This window comes from Serinus canaria, chromosome 19 (assembly GCF_022539315.1).
Source record: "Serinus canaria isolate serCan28SL12 chromosome 19, serCan2020, whole genome shotgun sequence".
Taxonomy (NCBI): Eukaryota; Metazoa; Chordata; class Aves; order Passeriformes; family Fringillidae; genus Serinus; species Serinus canaria.
Genome location: NC_066332.1, coordinates 2,712,858 through 2,732,373, shown reverse-complemented (window position 1 = coordinate 2,732,373; position 19,516 = coordinate 2,712,858). Strand labels below are relative to the sequence as shown.

General features: G+C 46.5%; 3 protein-coding genes across 3 annotated transcripts; 2 read left to right on the top strand and 1 right to left on the bottom strand.

Annotated features, from left to right (window-relative positions):
* Positions 1 to 179: 179 nt before the first annotated feature.
* SKA2 (spindle and kinetochore associated complex subunit 2) lies at positions 180 to 9,406 on the bottom strand. The gene is made up of 7 exons (XM_050981914.1): positions 9,241 to 9,406; positions 4,867 to 4,953; positions 4,147 to 4,323; positions 2,895 to 2,981; positions 1,798 to 1,837; positions 1,049 to 1,181; positions 180 to 634 (listed from the first exon to the last, which is right to left on the bottom strand). The coding sequence occupies exons 1-7, from the start codon at positions 9,271 to 9,273 to the stop codon at positions 508 to 510; spliced, it is 684 nt and encodes a 227-aa protein (XP_050837871.1). The 5' UTR covers positions 9,274 to 9,406; the 3' UTR covers positions 180 to 507.
* A 411-nt stretch (positions 9,407 to 9,817) lies between these two features.
* PRR11 (proline rich 11) lies at positions 9,818 to 14,111 on the top strand. Its single transcript, XM_009094800.3, has 10 exons — positions 9,818 to 9,984; positions 10,658 to 10,768; positions 11,136 to 11,283; positions 11,460 to 11,582; positions 11,858 to 12,097; positions 12,235 to 12,333; positions 12,829 to 12,938; positions 13,024 to 13,083; positions 13,171 to 13,267; positions 13,608 to 14,111. The coding sequence occupies exons 1-10, from the start codon at positions 9,818 to 9,820 to the stop codon at positions 13,671 to 13,673; spliced, it is 1,221 nt and encodes a 406-aa protein (XP_009093048.2). The 3' UTR covers positions 13,674 to 14,111.
* Positions 14,112 to 14,612: 501 nt separating this feature from the next.
* On the top strand, positions 14,613 to 19,510 carry SMG8 (SMG8 nonsense mediated mRNA decay factor). Its single transcript, XM_030233398.2, has 4 exons — positions 14,613 to 16,333; positions 17,077 to 17,222; positions 17,608 to 18,483; positions 19,064 to 19,510. Exons 1-4 carry the CDS (start codon positions 14,650 to 14,652, stop codon positions 19,259 to 19,261), a joined length of 2,904 nt encoding a protein of 967 aa, XP_030089258.2. The 5' UTR covers positions 14,613 to 14,649; the 3' UTR covers positions 19,262 to 19,510.
* Positions 19,511 to 19,516: the final 6 nt, after the last annotated feature.

Here is a 19,516-nt window from a genome sequence, read left to right as displayed (position 1 = left end):
GTAACAGAGGTTGTAAATTCTGGATCCTTGGGAATTTTCAGGATTCTGCCCTGAGCTGCAGTCTAGGGGCTTGGATTGGGCAGTGCCCAGAAATCCCTTCTGACCCTGCCTGGACTGTAAAATCCCGAGGGAATTCACATCAAAGGGAAATTAATCAGGGCAGGGATCAGGGCCAGGAGTCACTTAAACAAAAGTATAATAAATCTTTATTCAGGAATGCAAGGACAATTGAGAGGCTTGGATTATTTGCCTTTAAAACCCCCTGAGGAATGCAGCAAGAAGGTGGAAGCACCACATGACTCAAAACATTCCTTAAAAATGCATCGACCATAATCCTTTAAACAGCCAAGGTCAAGTGCCAGCCTCAGTGATCTTGAACTCTCCAATTTCAGGTATTATCAACAGAATTTTAATACAGAAACATTAACAACTTCCCTCCAGTGGAAATCTTGTTCCTCAATAACCAGGAGCTGCACCAGGACGCTTCTGTGTCAGATGAGTTTTCTTTCACACAGCTAATTTAACATTTCCTTGTTTGTCGAGTTCTACAATCCCCAGTTCTTCCAGGATTTGAATTCTTGAGTCAGTGGCTTTCATATTCATCTTTCTCATCTGTGAAAGGCTCAGTGCTGCTCTGTAGGACAAAAACAATTTAGTAGGACAGGGATCAAAACATCAGATCTGGCAGAAAAAGCCTAAAAAGCACATGCTGTTTAATCAATGATTTTTGTGAATGCTCTGTAAATCTCAAATTTATTCAGATTACCATCAAATCCTTCAAATCCCAGCAGTCATTTGCAAACTTCAGGGTTAAAAAGACAGAATTCCTGAGTTTAAAACTTCCTTTTTTTCTAACATCAGCCTGTAAGAAACCCCCAGCACTCACCCCAGAGAAGGGTCAGGAGGGGATGGTGAGGGGAGGGCAGGGTTTGGTCTCAGGGCTTTTTGAAGTTACAAGATGCTTAACTAGCTGCTTTTATTTAATTTTAAAAGGCTGAAATTCTTTGCAGTTTATAAAAATCTTTTCATGAATGGCTTTAAGCCTTACCTGTTGTTCTGTACAATGAAATGGTTAAATAACTCCTTGTAAAAATAATTCAAGTCTGCTAACTTGACAGTACTTCTGATGCTCCTGGGCACAGTCAAAAATGTTTCCTCAGTCAGTGGGGTGAACTGGGCTTCTGAAAAATTGGAAACAGAAGGTATTTAAAAAAAAAAAAAAAAAAAAGGAAATATTTGTTTCTTCAGAAATTGCATCAAAGATAGAAAGTGCTTCCATCCTTGTTTGATAACACCCCTAGGTGGGACTAAAGAAAGATTTTCCAGCAAGAGAAAGAAGAGAATAAACAATCACTGGATCTGGAGACTCAGTAAAAAATCATTTAATTTGAGATCTGATGGGGATTGACAGATTTGGTCTGTCAATGACCAGCTGGCTTTGTTTTTTGGGTTTGTTTTTAAAACAAACCAAAACCAACTGTGAAAATTCCTTCCTAGAAGCAGGGATAAATGAATTTAAAAAGAGCTATTTCTATGGTAAGATTAGTGCACCATTTCTTCCAGAGCTTAAACACAACAAGTTTTCCACTTGAATTCCATTGAAAGCAAGGAAAAACATCCCAGAAACATGGCAACTATTCCTGGAATGTAACTAAGGGGTCAGGTCCTTCTGGTAAAATCCAAATTCTTCACATAAAAGCAGCAGATCCTGGTGCTTGAGTGGAACCAGGGCAGTTCCTGCCTGTCACAGCTTCTCTGAGAAGAAATCAGTGGGAAGTTTATTTTTTCAGCACTCACCTTCATCTGAGCCAGGGTCTGTAGATGCTGGGCAGGATGGCTAAACATAAACAATAATGTCAGTATTTGTTAGTGTTTTCCCCAGAAATAGTTTTTTAAACTTTCATTTCTGCATGAAATTTACATTAATTACATTTTACCATTGGATAACCAAGGATCTTGCAGCCACTGAGGTCAACAGCAAAATCTCAGGGATTAAGCACAGTTTAAAAATTAAGTTTAAAATGCACACAGAGGATTAATGTGCAAGTCAGATGAGGCTCTCCAGCTTTTCAGCAGAGATGTGAAAGCACTGCACATGATTTAGAATTAGTGATGGACAAAAATGGAGAGCATTTGACATAAATGGAGAGCATTGCTCAAGGGAGGAGCAGATATTTGCAAACAAAGGGTGAGGGAAGCTGCAGGAGCTGGACAGGTCCCATGCAGACCAACTGTGGCAATGAAGGGACACAAAGTGAGGTCTCCTGTGACAGTAGGAAGGGAGGAGAAGTAAAAGGGTCAAGCAGAGAAACACCCTCTGAAAACCTTCTTTAATATTTTTAATATGAGACCCAGAGCAAATATTTGCAGATAATTATATTGGATAATTAGATAGCAAGCTATGGGAGAATATCTGACTTTTTAAACAAATTTTAATTTAGATCTAAGTTCTACTGCATAGCAGTTAGAATAGATTGTTACTCATATCCCAAAATTTGTTTAATATTTCACAGGAAATTAAATTTCTCCCCACATTGGTTTGAATCAATGACATCCCTCACTCCCACCCAAATGTTTCTTTATCAAGAAGATCCACAAGAGCAACCAACTGCATTCCCAAGAAACACAAACATTTCCCAATTAGAAATTAACAGGAACAAAGTCTTCCATCAAAGCTAATTTCTCCTTTGTGGACCATCTAATTGGAACAATTCAAAAAGCTTAATCTGTACAGAATAAAAATAAAAAGATTTGTTAAGGAACTTAATCCCATTTCTGAAAAATTCCATTCATTTGGGAGGTATGAAATCACAACATCAGCCCCTTCTGCACCCAGCTGAGCTGCACTTGGGATGAGAGGTTTCTGGAATACTGACATTCCATGCCCCAATTACCTCTTGCTCCGAAAATTCCATTTCTTTCCCAGTTTGCAAGTTTAACTGCTGGGCTGCAGTCTGTTCTTCTGCTGACAGAGGTAAGCTCTGGGAAAAAAAGAAAAAGCAAACACAGAGAAGTCTGATCCTTCAGTTCCTGAGGTGATGGTATTTACAGAGGGACTCAATGTTTGTGCAGCCCTTTGCTCATGGAAACTGACAGTAGACTCCTGATTTCCTTCCACTGAAAGCAAATGTACAAGCAAAGTGTTGCTGGAAAATCAACCACAATCTTCCTCTAGCACCAATACTATCAATTAGTCAAGCAAGAGAAATTTTTCAATTAATAAAAAGGTATTTAATTTAAAGACTTTTATTTCTCCAGAAGTTTGATCCATCTTTGGTTTAGGAAATAGAAAAAGTGCAAGAAAATCTTTACCTAAAGCTCTACATATAACTCAAGAAAAGGGTCTTCCACTTTGAGAAAATCCAAGTACAAAATTATTCTGAGCAGAATATCCTTGAAACACAGTAAGACATACTAGGATGGATCTACTTTCCTTTTTGTGACATAAACCCACTGTCTTTTAAATCATGATAGAGCCCATTTTGTCTATCCAAAGTTACCAGTAACTGTTGACAGATTAAACCCAATCTCCAGGCACTGTCATTAGAACATTGATCTAAACCACTCCGTTTGTAAGGGGTCAAAATTGATGCTTTCACCTCTTCAGTGAAAGAGTGAAGCAGTGTCTGAAGACCACTTAAGAAAATGTTGTTTGTTGCTGAGTATTTACCAATTTAAACATTATCTTAGGAAAAACAGCTTTGGAATAACAGCAATCCCAGGGTGTTTGTTCCAATGGTTTAACTTTCTCCCTTTGAACACTGAAAATACATTTGGCATTTGAAAGCTTTTTAGCCTTTTAAAACTGTTTCACTTTCTATTTTCTTTAAGGTGTGTACTTGCAAAAGCTGTCAGGGTGGCCCTGGGACACAGCTGTGCACAGAGGTGTCAGTTCCTATGAAATGACCCAAACTGTGTCACTCTGTTCACACTCCTCAGCTGAACACCACTGATTTTAACTGCTGGGGATTGGGATTTACAAGAAGAGCTCCAATCCTGCCAGCATTCCTTCTGGGAAACTCTCTCCTGATCTTCTACAAGGCTGCACAAACAATTTCCAGTGGAAGCAGGCGTGGCACACAGAGGTTACAGAGTTGGTGTTCATTGCCAGCAGTGAAAACAAAGTGATGAAAATGAAAGCACCACCTCCAGCTCGGTGTGCTGCTGCAGTGCCTGAGCTATCTTCATTGTTTTCTCCAGGGCAGCACGGATGCTCTCCATGGATTCCTTCTGCTCCAGGGAAATTTCTTCCATCTGGGCACACAGGGATTTGTACCGGGATTTCAGCACCGGGAGCTCCTTCAGGAGAGCAGCTGGATCCTCCTGTGTGAGCAGAACATTTCAGTTACATAAAATGGTCAAATTCATGTGGCCACACATCACTTGAAAGTGTAGATGTTGGACATTTAACATGAAATGATCCTTTACAGTGAAAATGTACAGGAGAAAAGGGCTCATTTATAAATTCCTTTATGTGGTGTCATTTCTTGTTCTTCTCTCATCTCTGCCCCAAATCTGAATTTAGTCACTGCTTCTTGGCAAGTTTATCTTGGCTCTCAGAGCAAGGGTGAGTTTTAGCTCAGACTGGAATCTGTAACCTGAATTTAGGTGCTAACACCAGTGATTTCTCAGAGCAGAACATGGGAGAATTTCACTATCCAGAGATAGAAACCAAAGGAGTTTGGCTTGAATTCATATTAGGCCACTTATCTTGATATATGATGCAGGAAATAATAACAATAATAATAACAACAACCACCTGATAAGTAGATGAAAGAACAGCCATATATATTTCAGGTTTAAAGAAAAGTACCCACTTATTACCAACTTCATGCAATAAAATTGAATTTCATCTGAAAATACTACCTCTTCTGCTGTGTCATCAGGAAGACTTTTCATTTCAAACTCCACTCTGCGCTGAATATAATCCAGATCAGATTCTGCTTTCTGGAACTAAAATACTTCAGGTCAGGCACATATATGAAAACCCAAAAGCTTCAGACAAACCCCAAGCTGTGTTTCAGGAAAGCAGGAGGCAGCTGCCTCACTCTGAAAAGCTCAGAGACCATAAAAGTTTTCAGATTTAGTTTTTTCAAATATAAAGAGTTCTGTTAGCAAAACTACAACACTCAGTTGTTTACAGAGAGGAGATTAGGAGTAAATTCAGGATCCAAGAGTATCATCAGAGCTTTTATCAATAACGATATTGGGGATGTGTTCTTTCAGATGGTTTCAATGTCCACAATACATTTTATTATTCTCTAATAACCCAGACTGACTAACAGCTCCTAAAATGGATGACATCACTTTTCTTTCCTTGGGATAAATAAGCCACCAGAGAATTGTCTAATTGCCTTGTAAAACAGTCTGCTGATAGCATTACTACTTAATTAATTTTAGTCTGCAATTTTAATATCTGTTAAAGACTTCCACTTTCAAGAAAGGCAGTTTCCCCAGCTCCCAAGCAACTCATTAACTCTTTGACATGATTCAGAGATTTCAGTCACAGAAGAGACAATGATGAAAGCAAGTTAAAAATGGTTGTGACTTCCTTAACTTCTTTTCACTGTTTGTTTTGAGATTAACCCCAAAGCAAGTTAAAAATGGTTGTGACTTCCTTAACTTCTTTTCACTGTTTGTTTTGAGATTAACCCCAAAGTGACCATTCCAATTTATTTTTAAGGATCACAGCAAGGCTGCATTTGTTATAAAGGAATAAAAATCCACAGTCTGTGGTCAGGCTGGGATTCCAAAATTTATGTTTTGGACATCAGCCTTAAGGAATGGCCATGAATGCCTTGGGGAGTCTGGAAATTGAGCCTGAAGGAACAGGATTGGATCCAGGACACTCTCCAATAAAAGCCTCTTTCTGAGGGGGTGATGGATGATGTTTCACACACCTCCAGCACATTTTCAAATAACAGCTTATGAAAAGGAAAATAAATCTAGTGAAGAGCTGGAGCATCTATAAATCAAGGGGAAAGCTTTCACCCAGGACTGCCATAACTCACCATCTGCCCAGCACAACTCCTTCCCACACCTGCCCCAGAAACCAGCCAGGACAAAAGCCAAGAATAAAACACTTTTTCAGCACACTGTACATTTTTAAAGAGCTCACAAGGGATTTCTTCCCTGAGTGCTCAATGGTTTCTGTTCTCCTCCACTAAGAAATATTTGTGGGTTTTCATTCCCACAGCAGGCACCTCAAAAAGAATATTTTTTTGCTTTTCTCTTCTGCCTTTTTTTTTTTTTTTTTTTCAGAAAAAACAAATAAATTTGATCAGTTTTTGGGAAAGCAGACAACAAAAACTGCTTTCAAAATGACCCATTAAATATTCAATACTGATAATTTAAGATTTCCATAAGAGGCTAACTAACATCCTGTGATTCAGGACATTCAAAACTGGATGTGAAGCTAAATGTGGCCAGAATTTTGAGCTTTGTGAAGACATTAACACAGTTCATTATGACTGCTTTTATTTTTGTAAATATTTATTTCTTGCTGCATTTCAGGAAACATCCACCTGCAAAAATCCCCCTTTAATATTCCAGGTCAGAAGCATTTGTAGGATGATTATTTTACAATAAACCACAGAGAAAATGCAGGGTTTGATGTGTAAATTTGTCATTTACTCACAGGTTGAGGAGGGAATGTTAGAAACTGAGTGAGGCCAGTGCTGAGGGCTCTGCTCTCAGATGCTTTGACAATACTATTGCACTGCTCTCTGTATAGCACAGTAGTGCAATAAAGTCAGAGCACTCGTTAGCAGCAACAATTCTGGGCAACAATCAATCACACACTCACCAAAAAAAGGGAAAAAATCCACATCAACTCAGCCAGAGGTTTCTGTGGATGGTGAAGAGCTGGATCAGGTTAAAGCTCACTAAGTCCTAACAGGCACACACACAAAAACTCACATTATTGTGATTTTTATTATTCAGAATCTGCCATTCCACTGATTGTGAGGGAGGGGGAAAACCCAACCACTACCAAAATGCTCAACAGATCTGCCAGAAATTCAATTTCAAACTCTTTGGTGCTTTCCAAACTGGAAATTCCATTTATTCCGTTTATTCGCCTCACAGCAAGCTGAGATTCCAAACTGCCATCAGACAGATGTTCTTAAACTGCATTACAGGCAATATCTTCTAAGACAGCAGAGTTTGTTCTTTATCATTTCCAGTGCTGAATGACAGAAAAATGCACTTTAAAACTCCATTAAATGCACTGAAACACTCCTCCCCCAGCTCTGGGGATGGCCTTTGCCAGTGGGGAGCGGGAACACCACCCCAGGGAGGGTGTGTTCCAGAAATCTCAGTGGTGATGGGGATTTTTAACACATATTGAGAGCTGGAGAACTCTCAGGCTTGGGAGCTGCTGAGATATTTAAAAAAACACCAAGAAACCTGGGAATGGAGTGGAGAGAGGGGATTTTTGGGGATGTACACAGAGCTGAGTCACCTGGGCCATTTCTGAGATAGAGATGGTGGCATTTGTCATGAAATAACCAATGTTCCTCCTTAAAATAAAAATAAAAATAAACCAGTGGTAATGTCATTTTACAGCTGTTTTGGGGTCTCAGATGGATTTTGGGCTTGTATATTATTCAAAAGAATACAGAATAATGCAGATTGTATTGCTGGCCAATGCCCTTTTAACATTGCACTGCTTTTTGTGCATCATCACCAGTAGTACAACATAAAAAGGGCACTGGACAGACACCACTCAGGGCCACAGGAGGTGCAGGATCCCAGAAAACAGCGACAAAAACGAACTGAGCTGCTCTGAATGAAGCACTGATCTTTTCCATAATTAATCTAACACTCCTATGGTGCTCCTGTCACAAATAACCATTGATTACCTGATTGGTTTTATTATTTTCATACCCATTGTTCTCTCCAAGCTCCCACTAATTACTTTATCCATGAGACCAAAAGGAAGCTTTCCATGAAATTCATGTCAAAAGCTCCAGGGAAATAAGAAGTGTTATTTTATCACACTTCTGTGGAGAGAGCTGACTTCACAGGAAATCCAGGACGGGGAAACAACAAAGCAGAAGGGAAAGGAGGAGACACAAAGCTGTGAGATGTGAGATTATTCTAAATTCCAGAATAAAAGCCCCTGTTAACTTAAAGGGGGGAAAAACACCTCTCTGTTCACACGTCCTAAAATGAGAATCACTTGAAAGCATGGCTTTGAATAAAACACAGAAATAAACCATGACAATAAATAAATAAATTGATTAAACATCTAAGCCGAGTATCTTCAAACATATTTCTAAATTAAACTAGGCTTCAGAAAAAAAAATACAGAATACTAGATATGGGCAGATCAAGCTTATGCTGTGGGCAAAAATGGAAAAAAATACTGTGTAGCAGGAAGATGAAGGTTTGAGGAGCTCGGCTGGTTGGACACCGCTTCCCAGAGCCCTCACGCCTGAGGTAAAAAATGAAGCTCTCTTTGGTGAGAGCTCCATTTCTGCCTTTTTTCCACTTTTCCAGGAGCGGGGCTGGCAGAGAGGCCACCGTTCCCTGAGGGGCAGCCCCGTGGTGCTTCAGGGGCTGCCTCAGAGCAGCGAACGAAGAGAAAGGCGGGAAAAACTCCGCGATTTTGGGGCTCGGCCAGAGAGGGCTGAGGGGCCATCGCCCCGCTCCCCCCGCGCGCCCGCGCCAATGGACCGGCCCAGCCCGCCCCTCCCCCATGTAGCCACAATGGTACAGCCCAGGTGAGCGCTCCACCCTCGCCCCCCTCAGGAAAAAAGTGGACTAGTCCGGGAGCTCCGCTCTGCTCCGCGCCCCCCCTCCCGCCGCGGAGATATGAAGCGGCCCGGCCCAGCCGCGTTCCCCCGCAAGGCGGGCAATGAGCGCGTCCACCCCCCCCAGCCCCCCCCCCAGGTGCGCGGGAAATGGCCGCGCCCTGCCCCGCGCTGAGGGGTGAATGGAGCGGCGCAAGCCCCGCCCCTCGAGGAGGGGGGGGCGGAATGGACCGGCCCGGTCGAACCCGCCTGACCCGGACGCGGCCGGCGGGCGCCCCGTCGAGGGCGGCGCGGGCCGCGCTCAGGGCCCGGATGGGAAACGCGGGCGCGGCTGAGGGGCCGCTCTTCCGTCGCGTCGCGCCCGCGCGCCCGCTTCTCCCTCCCTTCCTCCCTCCCTTCCGCGGCGGCCCCGCGCCCTCCGAGGAGTCGCCGCCGCCGGCCCGCGGCGCGGCCGCCCCTCAGCGCGGCCGCCGCCCGCCCTCACCAGGGTCTCGAGCCTGGTAACCGCCGTCTCCATGTTGAATAGTTGACATTCCTCAGGCGGCGGCGGGGAGATCCCCACCCCCCGCGCCGCGGCACGGGAGAGTCGGCGGCGCCCATTGGCCAGCTGTCACTCGCCGCGCGCCTCCCATTGGCTGGCGGCTCGCGGGGCGCGCACGCCATTGGCCCGCGGAGAATGTAAACCCGCTCCGAGGTACGGCCGAGCCCATTGGCCCGGAGTGGGCTCCGGCCGTGATTGGCCGGGGCGGGGCGCGCGGCGCTGGCGGGAAGCGGTGCGGGCCGGTCCGCTGCGGCCCTGAGGGGGCGGCGGCGCCGCTCCCCCTCCCCGGATCTCTCCCGGTCGCGCCGATAGCCCCGGCGGAGCCGCTCCTCGCTCGGTTCACCCCGCCGGCCTTCCCCAGCCGAGCGCTGCCCGCAGCCGATTGGAGGCACCGACCCCGCTCGTCCAATGGCGGTGCCGCTCGCCTCAGCGCGGCTGGGCTGGGGCGGGGCAGCGGCGGCCCCTCCCCCGCGGAGCGCGGGCGGGGCTCGGCGCGACGGCCAATCAGCGCGCGGCTTACATGCGGCGCGTGGGGGGGCCGGCAGAGAGCGGCGCTGCCATTGGCTGGGCGCGGGGCGGGGAGCGGTTTGAATCGGCGGCGGCGGGCGCGGAGCGCGGCCCGGGTGTCGGGGCGGCCCCGGGACGCCCCCGGGACACCCCCGGGACAACCCCGGGACACCCCTACAGGTGTGTGCAGGTGTGTGTGTGTGTGTATGTGAGAGAGAAAGAGAGAAAAGAAATCCCCGCTCTCGGTGCGGCGTCCCGAGTGAGCGGGGCTGGGGTGTCACCGATCCCCGGTCAGGGACCGGCCCGGGTCGCCCCCGGCATCCTTCTGCGCCCTCTCCGTGTCTTTTGTCACCGTTTTCCTCAAATTCACTACTTGGCACTTCAGTTTAATGAAAAACTGAACATCATTTATTTTTATTGTGCTTACTTATTAATAGTTGCAACTTTTCTATTTAATTGGTAATATTTCTAATTACTTTCTTGTTTATTTATGCTTATTTGTAGTATTATTTATAATATTTTTCATGTGTATTTATTTAACTAATTCATATTTTTATTATATTTATAATAACTATTTATTAATGCCATCTATGCTTCAAATAGAAAAGGGGAGGAATAAGCCCATATAAAACGGTGCTTTTTGTGCATAAACACATCCCCATAGATCATATGAAATTAAGGATGTGTTTTCTGTCACTGGTCCCTGATAATTCCACCAAGGCAGCTGTGAGTAACCCATTCTGACTGGATTTCTGAGGTGCTGCCTGTGCTGTTCTCTTTGGTGGCAGCTCTGTCCCAATGTACAATTTGATTTATCTCTCTACATCCATTTGAAATGTGTCTTTTTCCCCAGTATGGCAAGGTATAAGAAATGCAAACGAAAACGAAGAGCCCGAGCAAAATTTCGACTGGAAAAGAAGGGAAATGCTGCAACCCCCCAGGACTCAGTTTGTTCCTCTCCACGGTAAGAGGCTCTGCTTGAATTTTGCCTTCTCACTCCATCCCTGGGTCTACTGTTTGCTCCCAATGGCTCATGGAAAAGAGGCAAAGATTTGTGCCAAGTACGTGGCACTCCATGGTATCTTCTGGTGTGACCTTGGAGATATTTCCCAACCTTAATGTTTCTATGATTTATAACCTTGAAAAGCAGTTTGAATAAAAAAGAATTTCCAATAGGATTTCCCCCATCCTTTATTGAAATGTATCTTGGCCTTTCCAGGTTTCAACATTTGCTCTGTTGTTACCTGCTTGTTATTTCCACGTGATTGGTCGCAGTTAACTTTATTAAAGGCTGAGATGATAAATAAAATTCTGGCTTTGTTCTGTTGCAGGTCACCAGCTCATCTACCTCTGAACTCATCACCAGCCCCAAGGTGCTCCCACTGGCCTTTAGCCTTGCCCAGTGTAAAAAGTGTGGTCAGACCCTTGACATCAGCAGCATCATTTCTCTATTGGTGGTGCCAGAGCAGGGTTGCACAGGTAGATCCTTCCTTTGATGTTAGATTTTTCTGTTTTGAACAGGGATTAACACTGTTTACTGAGTGGGAAATATTTCTGTTCTGTTACTACCCCTCCTAAAAATCAGATTGATCTTCAGAAACATCTGAAGAAAATCAACACACAAATACACATAATCTGCTTTCTTTTCTGCTTAGAGCTTTCAGGTGGTTAAAGACACCATATTTCCATCACAAGTCTACTTAAGGGAATTAAATACATTCAGGGAAAAGCTGGAGAAGTTGGAAAGTGAATTTTCCAAGCTACAAGGAGCCCTCCAGGTCAGTCTCAGTCCAGCTGGGGCAGGGTAACATTTGCCTGTGTGAGGATAAGGAGCTGTGCTCAGGGCAGATCCACTGGGATCTGAGCAGCTCCTCAGGGCCATTCTGTGCACTCAGAGCTGCAGAACTGCTGCTACCTCACAGCAGGAGGGACCTGTTTGTATCTTTACAGCTCAGCCTTAGGCAGCACCTTTGTTGTCTAAAATCCCACCTACTTCTGCTGGTGGATTTCTCTTTAAATGTTCTCTTTATTTATTTATTTATGTCATTTGCAGATGAAGGGAGAGGCAGCTTTGCCTTCAGAAAGTTCCTTTTGCCAAAGGTGTCACAAGCCAGTCCTGGGTGCTCCTGTGGGGACACAGATGGATCCTCCACCCTCAGCATCCATGCCTGTGTCCATCCCTCCTCCTCCTCCTCCTCTTCCTCCTCCTCCTCCTCCACCACCACCGCCGCTGCCTCCACCAAAACTGCCTCCAGCTCCTCTCCTCCTCCAACGGGGCACAGCCTCTAAACTGGTAGGGAATCAGAAGGTTCCTCTAGTTTTTATTTCATGCCTGACTTCCCTTTGGACCTGGATTCATCAGCACATCACTCTGTGAGTGCTCAGTCACTTTCCCTTCCTGATTTCCCTTCCAAACCCCTTTGCTGTCAGGCACCACCAGAGAAAAAGGATGGGCCCATGCACATCACCCTCAAAGACCTCCTGAATGTTAAACTGAAGAAGACAAACAGCAACCTGAGAATGGACAAGGTAAACTGGAGGGTGCATCAAGGGAAAATCCACCCTGGAAGTGCTGTTTTTCCTGGGTTTTTTTTTTTTTTTTTTTTTTTTTTTTTTTAAATAAATTGATTCTCATCCAAACACCCAGTGATAGTTTCAAGTGACCATTCTAATTCTGCACCTGGGCTTTGGAAGAGATGAAATACAAACAAACTCCAATCTCACCCGGCACTCAGGACAGCTCTAATTCTCTAATTTTACATTAAGGCCATGTAGCTTTGTGTGTTATCAGTAGATTTTTCGACTCCTTTTTGGCCAGCTGGAAGTTTGTTTGCAGAAAAAAACCCCTTGTTTTATTCCTAAATCTATTTTTATCCAAGGCACATTCAGATCTTAATAATTAAAAAAAAGTATAAAAGCCATAAACCACAAAAATCTCTCAGATTTATTAAATATTAAATGGATTTCAGGGTAGTGAGGTTTTCTGAAGTTTTATTTGGGGTAACATTTCTTTCCTTGCTGTAGGAACAATCACCAGTGAAGCCACGCAGGGCATTAATTACAGTCACAGATCTACAGAGTGTTAGTCTGAGACCTAAATCCAAGCCATCACCTCATGCTACAAAAACTTTAATGTAAGATGCTTTCTTCCTTGATTAGATATTAGATTTTTCTGTTTTGGTACAATGAAATATACCAACTTCTTTTTTTTTTTCTTAGTACCTCCCCTAAAAATCAGATCGATCTTCGGAAGCATCTGAAGAAAGTCGATATACAAAGGTCTGTTCCTTTCTATTCTCTTTAATTCTGTTTTTTAATCTAGAAAAGCTAGAGAACCCATCAAACTAATCATAATTGCCCTTTCAGAAGTCCTGGTGGCACTCCTCTCAATAATAAAGAAAACACTGAATGTGGCTCTGGGCTGACCCCAATAATGACACGGGCACTACGGCGCAAGTTTCAGGCAAGTCACTCTGTCCTTCTTCTTGGAATCATGAAGTGCCTTTAAAGTCACAGAATTACCTACTGATTTACGGGCACTGCAGAATGGCCATTCCATGGCAGGTTATTTGACAATCCCAAGAGGAAAATTTGCTTTTTTTTGTGGCCAATCCAGTGCCTCAATGCAACTTTCACAGTGATAGTTCCACTTTGCAGAAGAACAAAATGTGAGGGTTAATAGCATCTTTTATTTTACTGATTTGTTGTGTGTGTTTTAAGGTGCCAGCTAAGAATTGCACTGTTTTATCTCAGTGATAATGAGCTCAGCTATCCAAGTTCTGACCCTTCCCTTCTTTTGACAGATGGCTCACCCGAAGAGTCCCTCACCTGCACGGCTGAGTGCTGCAAACAGCTTTGATGAAAAGTAAAAAGGAAAGTAGGTTTATGGAACAATTTTCCATTTGTGGTCAGGAAGCCACTTGAATCCCATTTTTATTACACTCAGGCAGATGTATTTGTAAGTAAATGCAGTGCACAGGAAAACAGGACATTATGAACCCTGTAAAGGAGATTTTGCTTTTTATCTCTCTCTAATGTCTCTTAATTTGGTTGCATCTTCATTCATAATGGAAGAAAAACAGGAAATTTCCCAAGTCTTTTGACACCTGGGTGTTGCATAAGCAGGGACTATTATACTCCTAGCATGGGTGCTGCTTGTCATACAAATATGTGTTTGCTGAAATTCAGTATTTTTATATCTTTTTTAAACAAAAAATATCTTGACGGTATTTGTACAGTTTCAAAGAAAAACAACAGTTTAATGCACTAACGTTATTAAAGTGGAAAGCTGCAAGCTTCAACAAACAGTTCGAGTCTGTGCCTACAAATGTATGAAGCCCTTGCACTGTGTATCACTGCTAGCTGATCACGATTGAAAGGCTGCACTGCTTAAAGACGATGAACTCAAAGCCTCCTTCCACGTCCAGTTCACGGGATGGGCAGAGGTGCCTGTACCGCGACACAGCTCAGGGCAGAGAGTGAGTCCCGGTGGCACAGCCCTGCCTGGCATCCCGGCACGGTCCCCCCGGCGCTCCCGGCCGCGCAGAGCCGACCCTCGGTGCTCGCTGTGCTGTCGCTCCCGGCCGTGCAGGGCCGACCCTCGGGGGCGATGCGGACCCGCGGTGCTCGCTGTGCTGTCGCTCCCGGCCGGGCAGAGCCGACCCTCGGGGCGATGCGGACCCTCGGTGCTCGCGGCGCGCTCACCCCCGGCGCGGTCCCGCCCCCGCGGCGCCCGCCCCCCGTGCCCGTGTCCGCGCCCTCCGGGGCGGGGCCGCTCATGCGCGGGGCCGGGGCCGGGGCTCCGCCGCTTCCGGCCGGGAGCGGGGCCGGGAGCGGAGCCGGGCGATGCCGCTGCCCGGGGCCGGGCCGCCCGGGGCCATGGGCACGGCCGTGGGGCCCATGAGCCTGCGGGAGCTGCTGCTGGCGGCCGAGGCGGGCGGCGCGGCGGGCGGCGAGGAGGAGGTGTGCGTGGTGGGCATCTTCGGCAAAACCGCGCTGCAGCTCTGCTCCGAGAAGGAGGCCCTGGTGAGCACCGTGTGCGACCGGCAGGTGTTCCCGCTGTTCCCGGAGGAGGATCCCGAGCTGGCGGACGGCGCTGCGGGGCAGGAGGGGGACCCGGCCACCAAGGACTACAACCAGCTGCAGGCGTACTACAGCCAGGAGAGCCGCGTGCTGTACCTGGTGCTCACCTCCATCTGCGACACGCCGCAGCTGCTGCGCGCCTGCGGGGACCTGGCGGCGGCCGAGAACAGGGAGGCCGGGCCCGGCCACCCCTCCGGAGGCCCGGCCCCGCTGCCCCATGCCGAGGCGCACGAGTTCTGGAAGCACCAGGAGAAGCTGCACTGCCTGAGCCTCCTCTACCTCTTCTCCGTCTGCCACATCCTGCTGCTGGTGCATCCCACCTGCTCCTTCGACATCACCTACGACCGCGTGTTCAGGGCGCTGGACGGGCTGCGGCAGAAGGTGCTGCCCTCGCTGAAGGCTGCCATCAAGGACTGTCCTGTCGGCAAGGAGTGGAAGCTCAACTGCAGGCCATGCCCTCCACGCCTCCTCTTCCTCTTCCAGCTCAACGGGGCTCTGAAGGTGGATCCGCTGCCAAGCAGGGGTCAGGACCCCTGTGGTCACCTGGAAAAGCCACCCCCCAAGAAGCATTCCCCCAAGAGGAGGCTGCAGCACGCTCTGGAGGACCAGATCTACCGCATCTTCCGCAAGAGCCGGGTGCTGACCAACCAGAGCATCAACTGCCTATTCACCGTGCCTGCCAACCAGGCTTTCGTGTACATCGTGGCTGGTGGGCCCCAGGACGGAGATGATCCCGTGGCCATGCTTCTCGACCAGCTCAGGAGCAACTGCACCATGAGAGAGACTGACTCGCTGCTGGCTCCCACCCTGTCGGGACCCAGGAGGTATCAGATGATGAGGCACGGCCGGCAGCAGCTCTCCTTCCATGCAGAGAGTAGCAGCTCCAGCTCTAGCTCCTCTGGGCAGCTCGTGGACTGTACCCTCAAGGAGTTCTTATGGCAGCATGTGGAGCTGGTGCTCAGCAAAAAGGGCTTTGAAGACAGTGTGGGGAGGAACCCACAGCCCTCTCACTTTGAGCTCCCAACCTACCAGAAGTGGGTGGCAGCTGCTCTAAAACTCTATGAAGTGACCATCGAAGGCAAAGACGATGACCCAACCTGTGGCGAGCTGAGCTCAAAAATCATGAGCAGCATCAAAGTTTTGGAAGGCTACTTAGACATAGACACCAAGTTCTCCGAAAACCGTTGCCAGAAGGCTCTGCCCATGGCCCACAGCGCCTACCAGTCCAACCTGCCCCACAATTACACCATGACAGTGCACAAGAACCAGCTGGCCCAGGCCCTGCGTGTGTACAGCCAGCACGCCCGGGGCCCAGCCTTCCACAAATACGCCATGCAGCTCAACGAGGACTGCTACAAGTTCTGGAGCAACGGGCACCAGCTCTGCGAGGAGCGGAGCTTGACAGACCAGCACTGCGTGCACAAGTTCCATCTGCTCCCCAAAGCAGGTAAAGGGGCTCACTTGTGCTTTGGTTTCATGGTTTAGTTTTGTATCTGTGTTAAAATGTCTTGGGGTGAAAGCGCCACCTCCGAAATGTTGAGGGAGGTGAAAGTTTGCAGCTTTAAAGCTTTGTGTTCAAGAACTGGGTGTGGCACTCGGTGCTGTGCTCTAATTGACAAGGTGGTGACCAGGCAAAGGTTGGACACGATGATCTCAGAGGTCTTTTCCACCCCAGATGATTCTGTGATCATCTCTACAGTGTGATCATAGCCGAGCTGCTGTGCAGGTTTCCTTTCTGTCGAGTTTAGGAGCCTGTCCACTGTTGGTAGTAACTCTTACTCTGATTTTCTGATTTTAGTAGTAACTTTGATTCTGTCTTACTAGCTAAAAGCAATTACACTGGTGTCCTTCTAATGGGAGGAGTATAAGAACAAAATTCTCTAAAAAGCATAAGCATTCCCCTTTGTTTTAAATGACCTGGTTGATCAGGGAGTCAAAACTGACTTCTGCAAGTTTATTGCAGGCAGAAGAACTTTGAGCCTTCAGGAAATGGTTGTAAAAACAAATAAGATTTGGTTTAATGGTATAACCTTCACTGGAACTTTGTATTATTAAAAGTGGGAAAGGGAGAGTTGCTTGACAAACATTTTGTATTTGTGTATAGCAGGGAGGGAGCAATGGATGAAGGGAATAAATGAAAGTTTTGAATGGTGAGCAATTTGCCCAAGGTTTGATTGATTTTGTTTTTAGGGGAAAAGCCAGAAGCAGACAGAAATCCTCCAATTCTGTACCACAACAGCCGGGCTCGTTCCACTGGTGCCTGTAACTGCGGAAGGAAACAAGCTCCTCGGGAGGACCCCTTTGATATCAAAGCAGCTAATTATGACTTTTACCAGGTAACACTTAGGTCTCTTGGTGCTTCAAGCAATGCTTTTGTTTCATCTGCAGAGTCTGTATTCTGGAGTGACCACAAGTTTCCTCTTAATCTTACCAACATTTTGCTTGGGGGAGACATATCTGGGAGCAGAAATGGGCTGACCAGGATGGGCAGTTCCAGTCTTTACCACACACTCAGGAGCACCAGTTAATGCACCTGTTTACACTTTGAATGTGTCAGTCCATGTGAATTTTAAATAATCAGGTCTGTGGGCTGTGTTCCCATTGCTGCTTTGGTTCTCACGTGCTGCAAACCTCTTGAATCTTAATTATAGCTGCCGAATGTTGTGGCTCTGAGCTCCCTCATCTCGGGGTGGATACTAAACCACCTTTTCTTTCTCGCAGCTGCTGGAAGAGAAGTGCTGTGGAAAACTGGAGCACATCAACTTCCCCATATTTCAGCCAAGCACACCTGACCCGGCACCGGCTCGGGACGAGGCATCGCCCGCCCCTCCGGAGGGCGAGATGGAGAAACTCAAAGAGAAAGAGCCTCAGACTCAGGGAGAGAGCACAGGCCTGAGCTTAGCCCTGAGCCTGGGCCAGTCCACGGGCAGCTTGGGCACTTACCCACCCGATGCCCAGGGTGGAGGGGACAATGCAGAGAGCCACGGGCAGAGCGGGGACTCCAAGGGTGAGAAGAGGCCGAGCCTGGTGGATCGCCAGGCATCCACTGTCGAGTACCTCCCCGGGATGCTCCATTCCAACTGCCCCAAAGGTCTTCTGCCCAAATTCTCCAGCTGGTCACTGGTCAAACTGGGGCCTGCTAAGGCTTATAACTTCCACACAGGCTTAGATCAACAGGGTTTTATCCCGGGAACAAACTATTTAATGCCTTGGGACATTGTCATCAGGACGAGAACTGAAGATGAAGGAGACTTAGACACCAACTCCTGGCCTGCTCCCAACAAGGCTGTTCCTGGGAAAAGGAGCGCCGTGGTGATGGGAAGAGGCCGGCGGAGGGACGACATCGCTCGGGCTTTTGTGGGCTTTGAGTATGAAGATGCACGTGGGAGGAGGTTCATGTGCTCAGGGCCTGACAAGGTGATGAAGGTGATGGGAGGGGGGCCGAAGGAATCTGCCCTGAAAGCCCTCAATTCCGACATGCCCCTGTACATCCTGTCCTCGACGCAGGGACGGGGCCTCAAGCCCCACTACGCCCAGTTCATGAGGCTCTTCGTGGTGGTTCCTGATGCTCCTCTGCAGATCACCTTAACGCCTCAGGTAGGGAGTGCAGCAGGGAATCTGGGAACAGCAGAGGCAGGGGTGGTTGGGGGAGCAATATTTAACAAGGGTGACAGCAAAAGAGTCTCAAGAAACTCCAACTCAAACCAGCTTCAGCCAAGACAGTTGTTTCCAAAAGTATGTTACATAAGCACTTAGGATTTCTTCAACTTCAACCTGCCAAATTTATACTTTGTACTTACTTTATAGTATAAAGTATACAATTTATGCTTTATACTATAAAGTAAGTTTACAAAAATATTTTAGCAAGGATGAGTTATTGGCATTCTCTGCTGTATTAATGGCTTTTATTAAAAAAGAAAAAAAAGCTAACAATAACTCTTTAGGAATGACTTTGTCATTTTAAATGAGAAAAGCAGTGACTCATTGCTCAATTATTATTAGTTACAATTTGGATTTAAGAGGCGAAAAAATGTTGGTTTTCTGAATTGGAGAATTCTTCACCATTTTTTCAATTTTTCTTTCAATACACATTTGAAAATAACTCCATTTGCATTTTATTACTTTTTAAGGTAGTAATGATGTTTGATAACCTACTCATGTTTTCTTTTGCCTTTAGGTTCAACCAGGACCACCACCCTGTCCTATATTTTACCCCGAGAAGCAGGAAATCACCCTTCCCTCTGATGGACTCTGGGTGCTGAGGTTTCCCTACGCCTACGTGACAGAACGGGGGCCCTGCTTCCCTCCCAAAGAAAGCCAACAGTTAATGAGCTACAAAGTTCTCCGAGGAATACTGAAAGCAATCACACAATAAGAATGGTTTTGGGTCTCTCTGTTTGAGTTTAGGAAGGCTGTCTTCAATCCAGCTCATGGGTTTTGGTTACCCAACAGTTGTCACTGCAATTGTGTGAAGCCCCCACTGTATTGCACTGGAATGCGGTCAGATTGGAAATAAAGTTGATATCAAAGCAGGAAGAGGGATCTGAGATATGTAAATTTTCCATTTAATAAGTTTTCATATGTAAAAAATAAAAGCTGGTTTTCATAAAGTGCTGATCCTGTATTACTA